General features: G+C 45.7%; 2 protein-coding genes across 2 annotated transcripts in view; one reads left to right on the top strand and one right to left on the bottom strand.

Annotated features, from left to right (window-relative positions):
* CFAP70 (cilia and flagella associated protein 70) overlaps positions 1-2,081 on the bottom strand; it is a 29,675-nt gene extending 27,594 nt beyond the window's left edge. Inside the window, exons 1-2 of the mRNA XM_072982950.2 lie at positions 2,001-2,081; positions 669-802 (exon numbers count right to left, since the gene is read on the bottom strand). Of these exons, the coding sequence (XP_072839051.2) occupies positions 669-758 (90 nt within the window). The 5' untranslated portion in view covers positions 759-802; positions 2,001-2,081. The remainder of the gene's footprint in view (positions 1-668; positions 803-2,000) is intronic.
* A 2,556-nt stretch (positions 2,082-4,637) lies between these two features.
* Positions 4,638-13,857, top strand: part of MSS51 (MSS51 mitochondrial translational activator) — a 31,016-nt gene continuing 21,796 nt past the window's right edge. Inside the window, exon 1 of the mRNA XM_020808572.3 lies at positions 4,638-5,421. Within this exon, the coding sequence (XP_020664231.3) occupies positions 4,984-5,421 (438 nt within the window). The 5' untranslated portion in view covers positions 4,638-4,983. The remainder of the gene's footprint in view (positions 5,422-13,857) is intronic.

Here is a 13,857-nt window from a genome sequence, read left to right as displayed (position 1 = left end):
TAAAATCGCAGCGGATACAATCAAACCAGAACGATGCCTTTCACATTTGCTAAGCCCCTTGCTTTTGTAACTGGGAAGCCCATCGAGACAGGCAGTCCCACTTCTATAACACTGTGCTCATTCTGCAGCAGCAAAATGCACATTGGACATCCTTTGATTCATAAACCTTTTGGCCCAAAGGCCACACTGGCTTCAAGCAAGCAAAGTGGGCCATGATGGATATGCACCTATAGGCAGCAAGCTTGTACAGGTATACACATCATTTACACACCTGAACGGCCGCTTGGAAAGGCAACCAACTGTCCATGGAAGGAAAGGTGGCTGTCCTCCTCCATGGACATTATTCTGCCTCTCTCTCAGGTATGGCAAGAAAAAGAGCCTTTGTTAAGAACAGCTTTTATCTCCGATCAGCTACTGATTGGAGATAAGAACTTTTCCCTGCTTTGGGAGAGAGCATAGTTGGGATGAAGAATGAACACAGGCAAAAGATGGCACATCTCTGGTCCAGAGAAGCAAATTTTCCCCTGCTAAAATAGAAGCTGATCGCTCCTGCTTTGCATGGGGAGAGTAATCTAGCAGTTTGAAGATCCACGGTCATGGCGGTAGGCGAACGAAAGGACTAAACTCCAGATCAATTAAGACCCCCCCCCCAAAAAAAGAACATTTACCAAGTCGTGTCCCTCCAGCACGGTAATGCTCACTGGTTTGCCTACATTCGTTGGCACTTCACTATGGTGAAAGGAGGTCGAGGCAGCCATGAGAACATAGATTCTGCGGGTTAACCGAGAGAGCTACATATGCCCTAAACAAAAACAGGGGAAAAAAACCACAAACATGAGTATATTAATATTCTGCCTTTCCTCCGAGCATCAGGGGGCATAATGATCATGCGCTGCCAAAGTCAATTCTGACTTATGAAGACTCGTTTCAGCGTTTTCCAGATGGTGGTGGTGGTGGTGGTGGTGATTCTTCTTCTTCTTCTTCTTCTTTTCTTCTTCTTCTTCTTCTTCTACTATGTGTTTGGATCATTTGTAAAATCTTTATGTTTCTATTGTATATACTTTTATTGGTAGCCGCCCAGAGTGGTCGACCAGACCAGATGGGTGGGATACAAATCAAATCAAATCAAATCAAACCAAATCAAACCAAACCAAACCAAACCAAACCAAACCAAATCAAATCAAATCAAATCAAATCAAATCAAATCAAATCAAATCAATCAATCAATCAATCAATCAATCAATCAATCAATCAATCAATCAATCATATTTTAATTGTTGTAAGCCGGCCAGAGACCGGCATTTAAATTAAATAAATATAGAGTGGGCGGCATATAAGTTAAATAAATAAATAAATAAATAAATAAATAAATAAATAAATAAATAAATAAATAAATAAATAAAAAATCCCAACCAGGAGATCCTGAGAATTGTAGTCCCCCCGCAAAAAATAATAATAATAAAAGCAACTTTCTGAAGCTCTGGAGAGCCCGGCGGCCGAGGCTCCCCCTTTGCCCGGCAGAAACTCCATAGGGGTGTTGTCTATTTTATTAAACATGAAAATAATGTGAATTACTCTAGGAACAATGGCAATTTTTTATGTGAATAGCAAGAATGACATCACCATCCTTAGAAATATATATTCTGGGGGAGTTTTCTTTTCATATTTCAAATATTTTCAGACCATGGATGGATCAGTGGATAATGATCCGGCGGATACTGGGGGTGGGTGGGTTTCCCTACTGTTTACTCCTAAGGAGAACCGCTTGCAATGCTTTCTGCCCAAAAGACTGACCGGACCCACTCGATGGGCTCAAGGCTGACCCCCCCCGGGCTTCAGGCGGCAAAATGACCGGGGTCGGCGGTAGGGGAGTGAATGCGCGGGTGGGAGAAGCACCATTTTTCCCCCTTGCCCTGGGTGAGAGAAGCCTGAAAATGAAATTAATAACGGTTTTAAGAAGAAGAAAAGAAAAGCAAAAAAGAAGTTCGCCGCCGGCCTACCTTTCGGGCCGAAGAGGGTTAACGGCGCGTCTCCGGTTTCCATAGCGACGCCATCGTGGGCTCCCCCGCCTTGCCTCCGGAGGCAAAATCTCGCGAGAAGACGAGCGTGGTTCCCGGGAGCCATGTTTAGTTTGGGCACGCGAAGGCCCTTCTAGGGCGGCCATTTTGGAATTTCGCCTTTTAGCCCCCACCCCTCACCCTCCATCTCCTCTTTCCCCGGGTCGGGAATACTGTATAGTAACTCTCCTGAGGACACGCGTGTCCCACGGAGGCATGGAACCGGCCTCAGGCAGGCCGCTCCGCCTCCTTTGCATTCACGGGGTGTCGTTGTTCCCAGTTCAAAAGGGGGGGGGGGTCCTATCAGGGGCAAAAGGTAGAAAAACTCAGGTTTCCCAAGTGAACGTCTGCAAAGCAAAACCCTGTCGTCGCGACACGTGTAGAAAACCCAAACGGAGGCTTTCTTAATGGAATCGCGTCGTTTGGGATCTGGTTGATTTCCCTAGCCGCAGTGGTTCTTAGCCTTGGGTGACTCAGGTGTTTTTGGACTGCAACTCCCAGAAGCCTTTGCCACCAGCTGTGCTGGCTGGGGTTTCTGGGAGTTGAAGTCCAAGAACATCTGGAGGCCCAAGGTTGGGGACCACTGGCCTAGCAGAACCAAACAACCCCCCCCCACAGTGGCCTTAGGCCAGTTGCTCTCCCTAACCCCTCTGCCTGGCCAACCTGGCAGGGCTCTTAGGAAGATAAAGGGAGGGAGTGACAGGAGGAGAGCTGTCACCGCTGGAGGAAAAGGTGGCATACACATGGAGCCGACAAAGAAACCATAGCCCCGGAGGGTGGGATTTGCATCACATACTTAATTATTTTTGCCGGCCTCATTCTCCCCTTCCAAAACAAGAGAAAGAAAAGAAAAAGAGAGAGATCTGGAGCTCGAACAGCTGAAATTTCTCCTCGCCCTCGGCTTCATTGCAGATGTGGTTAGCCACCTCTGCAACTCCAACACCTTCAAAAGATTAAATTCTTGATAAACCTGGTGTAGCTACCTTCCTTTAATTTTTGAGAAAGAACTTGGAATTCAGTGGCGGCATCTATTTCTTGTTCTCTCCTTCCTATTCTTCTTGTTTCTGGTTTTTCAGCTGATGAAAGGGACTCTCGGGCCTTTTTCCTCCCAGTTGGTATCTGTTGAGGATCTGTTTCTCCATCTTCCCAGAGTGCAGGGCACGTAACAATGGGTTCAAGCTACAGGAAGCAAGATTTCGGCTGAATACAGTATCAGGAAAAAAAAAACTTCCTAAGTGTTAGATCAGTACAACAACGGATCCAGTGACCTCATGAGGCCTTCAAGAGAAAAGGAGAGCACCGTATGTCAGATCTGCTTTGATTTGGAGTCTTGCCTGGAGCAGGGGGTTGGACTGGATGGCCTCAAAGGCCCCTTCCAACTCCGTTTCTCTTTGATTCTATGATTTCTAACAGAAGGCTGTGATTTTTTCCCCCCTAGGAAGTCCATACCATTACCATCAGAACCACCTATTTGGCTTGACACGTTAGTTAGCATCATAGGAGATTGATTTATTGATTGATTGATAGATAGATTGTATTTATATCCCGCCCATCTGGTCAACTGACCACTCTGGGCGGCTAACAGCGCTTAAAAATAAAACAATTTAAATATAGCAACAATATACAACATCAATGATCAAATTGTTCAAGATGGAAAGAAAGAAGAAAAAAAGAAAATAAATCGAACTAGCTTGAGATGTTATAAACAAGTGTAAAAGTCCAAAAATATTCAATCCGAGTATTTCAAAGTAAGTTGCTCATTTGCTCATAATGGCCCATCTGCATAGAGACCTTGAATTTTTAACCTGGGATAGTTTGAGTACTACAGAATAAGACTGGAAATGTATTTCTGTCTTCCGAAAGCCTTGGGTTGCTATTGCCTATCTGAGCCAGCAGTGCAGTGTGGCTGCAAAAAAGGCCAATACTATTTTAGGACACCTTAACAGAAGTACAGTCTCCAAATCCTGTGAGGTGCTAGTCCCCCTCCATTGAACTCTGGTTAAGCCTCATCTAGGAACCAGCTTTTATTACCCAAGAATCATGAATAATGACTGGATAGCTCAGTGGTTTCAGTCTCTGGCTGTGGAGCCAGAGATTGAGAGTTCGATTCCCCAACTGGGCCTCCTGGGAGAAGAGCCAGCCTGGGTGGCCTTGGGCCAGCTGCAGAGTCCCAGAGCGCCCCCTAGTGGAAGGGAAAGGTAGAGCACTTCTGAATACTCTCTTCCTGGAAAACCCTCAGAAGGATCACCATAAATCAGAATTGATTTGACGGCACACATTTTGTTATTCTATGAATAATGCAACACGTTAGGCTTGGAGGGATGAGGGAGGTTGGCGGTGTGTGCGTGGAGGACTCTTTATTTCTTGTTCTGCTTGAGTGAGGGGGAAAAAAAGTTTTGGACCATCTCTGCGGTCAGTGTATGTGGGTGAGAAAAATCAGTAGAAAACATTCTGCAACCGAGGAAGAAAGAGACATGAAGACAAAGGCAGAGACGGAGGAAGGCAGAAATGCCCTTTGGGTTATAGGGGGGTCTCTGTGTTTGAATCCCATGGGAAGCAAGGGATTGGATACCTGCAGGAGTTCATAAAAGGGCACAGTATTGGCCTCCCACTCATCTTCTGCTTGTAAAATTGCAAATAAATTAAATATTACAAAATCCATATTTGGACAAGATCTTTATTAGAACCTGACGAAGAAGTGCGGACAGACAAATTGGGGACACTCTGCAATTAACGGTGTCTAAAACTCGTGTTTTTTTGTTGGTGTGATTAAGATATTATCCCTGTATGTCTGTCGGCATTTGTTTTATGCCCAGCAAAGACTACCTTTGTTTTTTAAGAACAAAATAAATAAATCTCAGACTCCGGATGTGTGTCTTTTCCAAATAGCTCTCAACAGGGATTTAAAGCACAAGCGGTAGCAAGGATGTGTCTTTTGCCTCCATCCTATATCAGCCACCTGAGGCAGTTGCCTGAGTTTGTATTTCGGTCGGACTGGCCCCCGTCTGGAAGCGCACTCCGGTTCCTTTCCTTTCTGCAGATGGGATGTTGCCGCTGCGGAAAATCCTGCTATGAAACCCTTGCAGTGTTGCCCCTCTTCCAGATGATGGCAGGTGGCTCCTACGAAAACCTTAAGAGAAATTTTTGGGCAGTTCCGAAGGAGGCTGAGATCAGGGTCTCTCCGTTCCTCTCGTCCTTCCTCAGTCAAGATCTGGGGCTGGAAAAGAGATCCTCAAATAGACCAGAGGGATCCTCCTGCTATAGCTGCCGCTGGAAACAGAGAGGAATCCTAGTGGATTTAAAAGAGGCCGTCGCTGCTCAAGGTGAATCCAAGACAGCATTGGGGAGCCACAGCATCAGACAGGTGAGTGCTTAAGAGCTTTGGGGGGGAAACCTATTAGGGAACACTTGCAAGGTCCCCACTTTTCTCAAAATTTGCTGCCCTCTTAGAATGGAGCATGAGCAGGTTACATTTTTGGGAGGAGGACTACAACTCCCAAAATCCCCCAGCAAAGGAGATTCTGGGCATCGGAATCCAACATTTAACATTTCCACACTCCACGTTAAGAGTAATGATCAGAATTTAGAGAAGTTTCTTGGACGGACTACGACATCCAGAATTCCCTGGTTAGCAAGCTTTGCGGGTGAGAAATTCTGGATGCTGGAGGCTAAAAGCAAAAACTTCCAAACTCTGTTTTAAGGGGGGGGGGGGGCAGAATATTTTGTCTTCTCTCTTGGCATGGCAGTTTCCTTCAGACACACACCCCCAATAAAACTCTCAGGCTCCCACAAACTAGTGATCCTCAACTTCTTTTACCAATCTTTATGCCCTATATGTATGTATTGTGTGCTGTCAAGTCAATTCTAACTTAGGTTGACCCTTTTTCAGGGTTTTCCAAGCAGAGAATAATCAGAAGGGGGTTCCCATTCTCTTCTTGGGGTTCCCTGGGATGGTGCAGCTGGCCCAAGGCTATGCAGGCTGGCTCTACTCGTAGGGAGGTACCGTGTGGAATCGAACTCCCAACCTCTGGCTCCCCAGCGAGATATCTAAACCACTGAGCTATCCAGCCAGCTTTTATGATTATGTATGCCCAATATTCTAACTTTATTCTCTTTAGTAAGTTACCACATTTTTCCATGTATAAGACGCCCCCACTTTTCTAATCCAAAATTAAGAAATCTAAGTGGGGCTTAGCAAGTGTAGGGGGAAAGGGATCAAAGCGCTGCAGGATCGCTTTGATCCCTGCTTTCCCCTCCACTTGTTTTTGTTCTCTCCTTAGTTTGCTTCGGTGTATAAGATGACCCTCAATTTTTAATCTAAAGACTTTAGACAAAAGTATAGTCTTATACATGGAAAAATATGTACTTATTTTGCTTTTTGGGAAAATTTTGCACATGCCTGTTCAAATTTTTTGTTAGTGGGAATGTACTTGGTTGATGGATCGGACTACGACTCCCAGAAGGATCAAGTCAGCACGGCCATAGGGGAATTCTGAGGCTTGTAAGTTTAGAAAAGGAAATTTTCTAAGCTCATGTAGAATCTTTGGCCAAGGACACAGGCGAGCAAACTTACAAGCCGAGGTGGCCAAAGGTGGCCCCTTTGGACAGCATATCAAGGGTGTCTTGAAACAGCAGTGTGAACCAGGGTCTACTTTAGATGTAAGGGCACACTGGGCAAAAGACATGTGGATGGGAAATTTGCAACTTTACTCTAAGGAAGGGAGAAGAGGTACATGTGGGACTGGATGCATCATGTACCAAAATAACTTGGCCGATTTACCTGGTCATGTTAGGTCATGTTGATTTGGCCTAGACATCAATGTGTCTTGGAATGGATCTGATCTCAGGATGGAATGCAGAAGTAGTTTGATTTGGCATCGGGCAGTTTTTTAAATATATAATACAGTAAGGACCCCTGTATACACAGGGGATTGGTTCCAAGACACACACACACCCCATGTTGAAATATGTGGATAACAGCAAACGATTGTTACACATAGCATGGTCCCTGGCACCCTCTAGTGGCCAGTTCTGGTAATGTCAGCTTTAGAAATATATATTTCTAGGATTTTAATTTTAATATATTTAATATTTTCAGACTGTGGATAACTGAATCAGCGGATACCAATTCCACAGATACAGGAGTCCTACTGTACTCTCATGTATAAATTCTCCTTGTCCCCCATTGTCATGTTTTTTGTGTGAACAATATTGCATTCAGCTGGTTCTGCTGAATAATAAAAAGCTTCTGATGAGCAATTGCTTGGGGTGTGTGCGCACGTCCTGTGTTGAACGCTATTATTGGCTGAGCTTTGTAAAGTTACATTTCTGGACCGCTGTTTCAGAATCCCGGAGTCTCTTGGATTAAGCTGCAGATACAGGAGCTCAGAAACGTTACTTCACTTATATTTTGTGGGTGGGCAACTGGCAGCTATGATCCCTCCCCACTGGCTGTGCTGGCTAACACCATAGGGAGATGTAGACCTGCCACATCTGGAGGTCCAGCTGTTGCCCACACCGCCGCCCCCAACACAGAGGATGCTTACAGATAGATGCCCCTCCAAAAATGTCAAAGATCTGAGGATCAGATGCTTCTGATGTTACACGGGTGATGGGGCACAAGGTTGCCAAATCAGTGTTTTTCCAAAACCAAAGACTATGCTGGCAGCTCCTTGTCATACGAGAGCAATGCTTGCATCACAATGTAAAACATGATGTGTGCATCTGATTAAGATGGACAACATGGATTTTTTTGCACAACCTTCTCCACAATTTTTGTGTGTGCAATACACCTCATCTCGGCCTTTGGGGACCGGGAAAGAGCAGCCGGCAGCTGTTAAAGTCACTACGCACCATGAAATCGAATTTGTCTTCCTCAGCCGTTCAAGCGCTGCTTCTCCTGGGGTTTATCTCTCTGATGGACACATTCCCCGAGACCTGGTGATCCTTGTGATCCCCTGGAATATCGCGGGGACAGGATGATTGTAAAATGGCATGGGTGGCACAGCTTATTACAGCAGAGGGATGTCAGGGTCCATGTTTTGATTCTAGGAGCAGCAGCCGTTTCCGAGGAGGCCAAGCAACAGGAACAAAAACAAAGAATCTGAGTAGAGATGGGCATGATGGTTCAGTGGTTTGTGTTGGTTCATTTATCAACCAAACAATTGATTGGCACTTCAAAGCCCCGCCTCCTCTAGGAAGCACCCACTCAGAGGCAACGGCCTGGCTTCCCTACCCTGCCTCCTCTGAGCGCTGCCTCTAAGGGGGCACCTGCTGGAGGAGGCAGAGCTTCGAAGCACTGAACACCTGTTTGGCGGATAAATCAAATGGCAGAAGCTTCGCACGAATCACCGAACTGGTGTTTTGTGCCCATCTCTAGTTCTGAGCATGGCAAAGTGATGCTGTGACAATGAACCCCAAATTTAGGGCTATCAGGGTGGCCGCTTCCTGTTTCGTCTTTTAGGTCCATATCCTAGATCCCAGAGAATTTAAAACCACGACGTCTTAAGGCTCAAGACGGAGACATGGCCACTCTATGGCACATCTAGGAGGGAGGGAGAGAGGGTGGCAGGGGGACCTTGCCTTTGGATCAAAATCCTCAGCATTTTGGCCCCATGATCTGTGGGCTCCCGGACGTCTCTGAAAACAAGGATGGTGTTTAAAGGGGGGCTGATGGTGGGAGGTGAGCTAGGAAGACTCCTTAGGCGGCAGTTCGGTCACTGCGAATGGAATGTCCTTTAGATGAGCTTGTTTTCCCCCCGGGCTCTGTTCCCAAGCAGAAGGCAGAAGAGGACCGGAATAGCTTTGCTATCTCATCCATGTTGGCAGAACTTCTTTTTATCATCTCAGTCCCTGACATTTGAGTGTGCCCCCCCACCCCTTCTCTAGACCGTGGCTCCAGTCCTGCCTAGCTTCCCTTTCATGGGGGGGGGAATTGGGTCTTTGGGAAAGTTAGTCGCTTAGGCATGTGCAGAAGGCTCTCGTTGCAGGCCAGGCAGACTCTCCCAGCATGTCCGGACCCCACTCCAAAATCCCACGGGAGGAAGGTTTGATTCAAAGTGGTTGCCTTGCTCTTTGCAAGATGACTATTTTTCAAGTATTTGAAAAGTGCAATCATCTCTCCTCTCCGTCTTCTTTTCTCAAGGCTAAACATGCCCAGTTCTTTCAGTCTTTCCTTACAGGGCTTGGTTTCCAGTTCCCTGATCATCCTTGTTGCCATCCTCTGAACTTGCTCCAGGTTTGTTGGCATCCTTCTTGTGGTGTGGTTTCAAATACTAGACACAGTACTCAGCACTTTTCTTAATGATACCAAAACCCTTCCCCCCCACACACACACCAAAGCAGATCCCTTATTCTGCCATCTCACAGTTCTAGCGACTAGCCAACCTGTCTCTATACCTGTATATTTGTAAGAAAGATGGACAAGTCCTACACATCTCTGGAGATGGTCCTCTTTAAGCCCTTTGTGGCTCCCTTCTTCAAACTGCCTGCGTGATGTGGAGGGGGTCCATGTCAAGGTCCTCTAATTAACTGGGTTTTTACAGACAGTGAAATTCTCACCATTTTATTAGGCAGCCTTCTTCCCCCTTGACGGTGACGTAAGGGCTGAAATCCTGTTCACCTTTGCACAACGTAAAGCTAAGCCTGTGTAATAAGAGTGCCAAGCATTTGCACCCGGGGACCAAGCACGCCGTGCAACTGTGGTGGTGAGAGGTGCGTGAACGGACGAGTGGTCCACGCACCTGCTGTCACAACTGTTGCTCGACGTGCATGTGTAGGGTTTTAGTGAAAAGTGTGGAAAATATAAGAAACGGCACCCTTGAAATTTCAAGGCGAGAACTGCCTCTTCCCATCTTGGATTCATTTCGACTCCAATCATCTTAGGAACTCTAAAAATACATCAGCCCGGATACCTTTCTGAGTCAGATATTATATCCCTCACAGCTTAAAGTGAGCTTCCAAGAATGCTGTGCAGGGCTAAAACTCCAAGATGAATTCCCCTGCCCATCGCTCTGCCAGGTCTAAGTGGCCCTTAATTCACAGAACGTCACTCCTTCGTTGTATGAAGTGGGATATATAGTGTTCCCTCCAGGCAGCTGCTTCGTTTTGACTGTCCCGAAAGTTCCCTTCATCCTGTTTAGACAGCAATTCTAGATTCTCTAGAAAGAAGGAGAAAAAGGCTGTGTGGCCCCCAAGATCCCACGGATATGAGAGTGCGTGATATCTTTTCTTCGACATCTAAAAAAAAAAAAAAATCAAACAAATTGCAACCTTTCATGGGCGTTTTGTCTACAATTTTTCTGCGCCCGTCCAAGGGGGTTGTGCGAAACCTGGAAGATTTGTTCTCAATAATCCCAAAGGGCAGGAGATATCATAATGGGTTCGAGCTAAAACAAATCAATACGTAAAGGGGAGATATGGCACTTTTTAAACACTTGAAAGGTACTGGTAGTTATCCAGAGGCAGGACAGGATCTATTCTTGATCATCCAAGAATGCAGGACACATAATAATGGGCTCAAGCTGCAGGAAGCCAGATTTAGGCTGAATATCAGGAAAAAACTTCTGAACTGTTAGAGTAGTATGGCAGTGGAACCAATGACTGGATGCTTTCAGTAGAAAACTGGACAGCCATCTGTAAGATCTGCTTTGATTTGGATTCCTTCCTTGAGCGGGTATTGAATGGCCTTAGGGCCCCCTTCCAACACAATTATTCTCCAATTCAATTATTCTGTCTGGAATTTTCTCCACGAATGCTTGCAATTTGTCTTAATTTTTTTAGTAGTCCTATAAAAGGTAATCACCCACTCTTACATTTGTGGAACCGAGATTCTCTATCTCTTTCTTTCTCTCTCACACACACTTTGTTGACAGAAAACAACATTCCCTTGGCCAGATAAGCCGGCAGAATATTTTGCAACCAGTGCGAAAATATTGTGTGACTCAGCGCGTTGTGTCCCACTTAAAATGCCATTGGCTCTTTAATTAAGCAAGAGGCTTTTCTCCAAGGCCATCAGGCAAAGCTCCCATCAGCCGCTTTCCGTTTTATTAGAAAACACTGAAATGTTTTGGCTGTAGAAAAGGGGAAGGTGGCTTCTTCTCTGAGAGCGTGAAGAGCGTGAGATGTTTTCCGGCTGTCCGCACTAGAAAACACGCTGGCTGCCTCCTAAAACTGGGACATAATGCGCTACAAGGAGTATTGTCGCTAGCAACTCATTCCTTTTTTGGCTCATGGAGAAAGATACATGTTCAAAGTAATGTAATGAGTAGGATCCCATGAAAAGACCCTGATGTTGGGAAAGTGTGAAGGCAAGAGGAGAAAGGGACGACAGAGGACGAGATGCTTGGACAGGGTCACCGAAGCGACCAACATGAATTTGACCCAACTCTGGGAGGCAGTGGAAAACAGGAGGGCCTGGCGTGCTCTCTGGTCCATGGGGTCACGAAGAGTCGGACACAACTTAACGACTAAACAACAGGATCCTATTTATTTTACCAGTGTAGCAAAGTTTTATAATTACCTCCAAACGTTACTTTGAACAGAATTTTGTTTTTTGTGTGTTTTATGCCATTATTGCCATAAATTCTGCTCACAAAAAAAATCTGCAAGCCGTGCAATGAGAAGCAACGATGGGTTACTTTATACTGAGTAGTAGGAACAAATTAAAAAGTAACTTTCCAGGTTGTGGCTACTATTGGCCATTACCAGGTTAGCCTTCCAGTGTCCATAGATCTGTGGAGCCAATGGTTGGGAATTCCGGTCTCCACTGGGCCTCCTTGACAAGAGCTGGACTGGATGATCCACAGGGTCCCTTCCAGCGCTGCATTTCTATGATGATGATGATGAGAATGTGAAAAATCCACATTAGGGTTCAGGGTGCTCAGTGGTTGAGGTCTCTGGGAGTGGAGCCAGAGGCTGGACGCCCGATTCCCAATGATGTCTCCTTGACTGGACTGGGGCTGGACTCTATAGCCCATCAGATTCCTTCCAGCAGTGCCGTCCTAAGAGGATGATGGTCGTGGTGCTTCAGAGTTGATAAGCTTAAGCACCGCCTTCTTTTGCCCTCTTTCTTGGTGACCCATGTCCTGTTGCTGTTGTTGTGCTCCCTAAGTGGTCTAAAGGCAGGGATAACGACCATGTCTTTCGTCTAGCGGTCAATTGTCTTGGGTCAACCCTACTTTTGCCCACGGAGAGACCTTGTCAAGCAGGCTGACAAACCACGGGCTGACAAGGCACACTATCAAATGGATCTCAGTTGCCTCATATCTTTCTGGAAGGTTGATCTCTCTCTGCCTTGGGGGTATCATATAATGGGGTGATTTACGAGAGCAGGTGCAGAGGCCGAGACGAGGCAGGCCTGTTAGCTGGAGGGGAATGTCTTCTCCGATGGCCGAGCGGAGGCTCAGTTTTTGCCTCGCAAACATACCGTCTTTTTCGCACTATAAGACACACTTTTTTCCCACAAAACAGGGGGATGGAAAGTCTGTGTGTCTTGTGGAGCGAAGAAAACAGATTATTTTTTTCCTGTTTTCTTCTCCTAAAAATTTGGTGTGTCTTATGGAGAGGTGCGTCTTATGAAGCGAGAAATACGGTACTTCGCAAAAGGTGGGTGGAAGTGCATTCCATCCAGAAGCATATTTGTGGATGTTTTTTTCTTGCACTACATCTGTCCTGTGTTACTACTGCCGGGAAGATCAAAAACCCACACCAGCTCACATTTATTTTATATATATATATGGATGCAACCGTGGCAGTCGAAGAGCAATAATGGTGCTATAATTGTGTGAATACATGCACAATATTGTAAAGGTGATAAGGATGCTGAAGTGCTCTTTGCGAAACACCACTTCGGTCAAAGTTTTTTTTTTTTTCTGGATCCAGAACTACAAAAAAAGAAATCTGTCTCTTTCATGAAGCTTCAAATCCCAGGATTCCATAGGACGGAGCCATGGCCGTTCAAGTGAGATAAAGTGCTACAACTGAATAGCGCTAGATTAGAGATGGGCATGAACCACTTCTTCAGTGGTTCGTCCTTCAGACAAACAGCCAGGGTTCGACATTTTCCAGCCCCGCCTCCCCCCAGTGGGCGGCCAATCAGAAGCAGCACCCTGGCTTCTCTGCCCCCCCCCTCCTCTGAGTACTGCCTCTGAGTGGCGGTTCCAACCACCGGTTCGTGCCCATCTCGAGTGCGGATCCATTTACCGCCCACCTCTCTCTCAAAGTCTACAGACTGCCAGTATGGTATAGAACTACGACTAAGGAGAACTGAATTCAAATCCCCTTCCAGCCAATGAAGCTCATTGGAGGTAGCATTGGGAAAATCACTCCTTAAATATCGTACTTCCTTGAGAACTCTTATTAGGGACACCATAAGACAGATGTGACTTGACAGCAAGCTGTGTATCTGTGTGTGTGTGTGTCTCTCTCTCTCTCTCTGTGTGTCTGTGTGTGCACAGTTTAATAGACAGAGTACAAAGAAGAAGAGGTATATAATCCATTGGTATTGTACTAGGCCACTCCATGTTGTATTTCTGAATGTGTAATTCTTTTGACGCAGCAATGTTATAACTCATCTCTTAACTTTATAATATACATAGTTAATGTTCTGTGATACTTTTGTTTTATTATTTACTTATGAACATTTTGTTGGGGCCATCTTTGCTCCCTGATCAGTTGGAATGTTCATGGATATTCAGTAACATCACACCGGCTCAGTCAACGGACTTAATTGCTGAAGCCACAATGCAACATAGCTGGCTGTTCTCTCTTGCAAAGAGGTGGAAAATATGTAATACTCCTA

This window comes from Pogona vitticeps, chromosome 13, assembly GCF_051106095.1.
Source record: "Pogona vitticeps strain Pit_001003342236 chromosome 13, PviZW2.1, whole genome shotgun sequence".
In the NCBI taxonomy this organism is placed as follows: Eukaryota; Metazoa; Chordata; class Lepidosauria; order Squamata; family Agamidae; genus Pogona; species Pogona vitticeps.
Note: the sequence above shows the minus strand (reverse complement) of the source record. Positions and strands in the feature narration are given on the sequence as shown.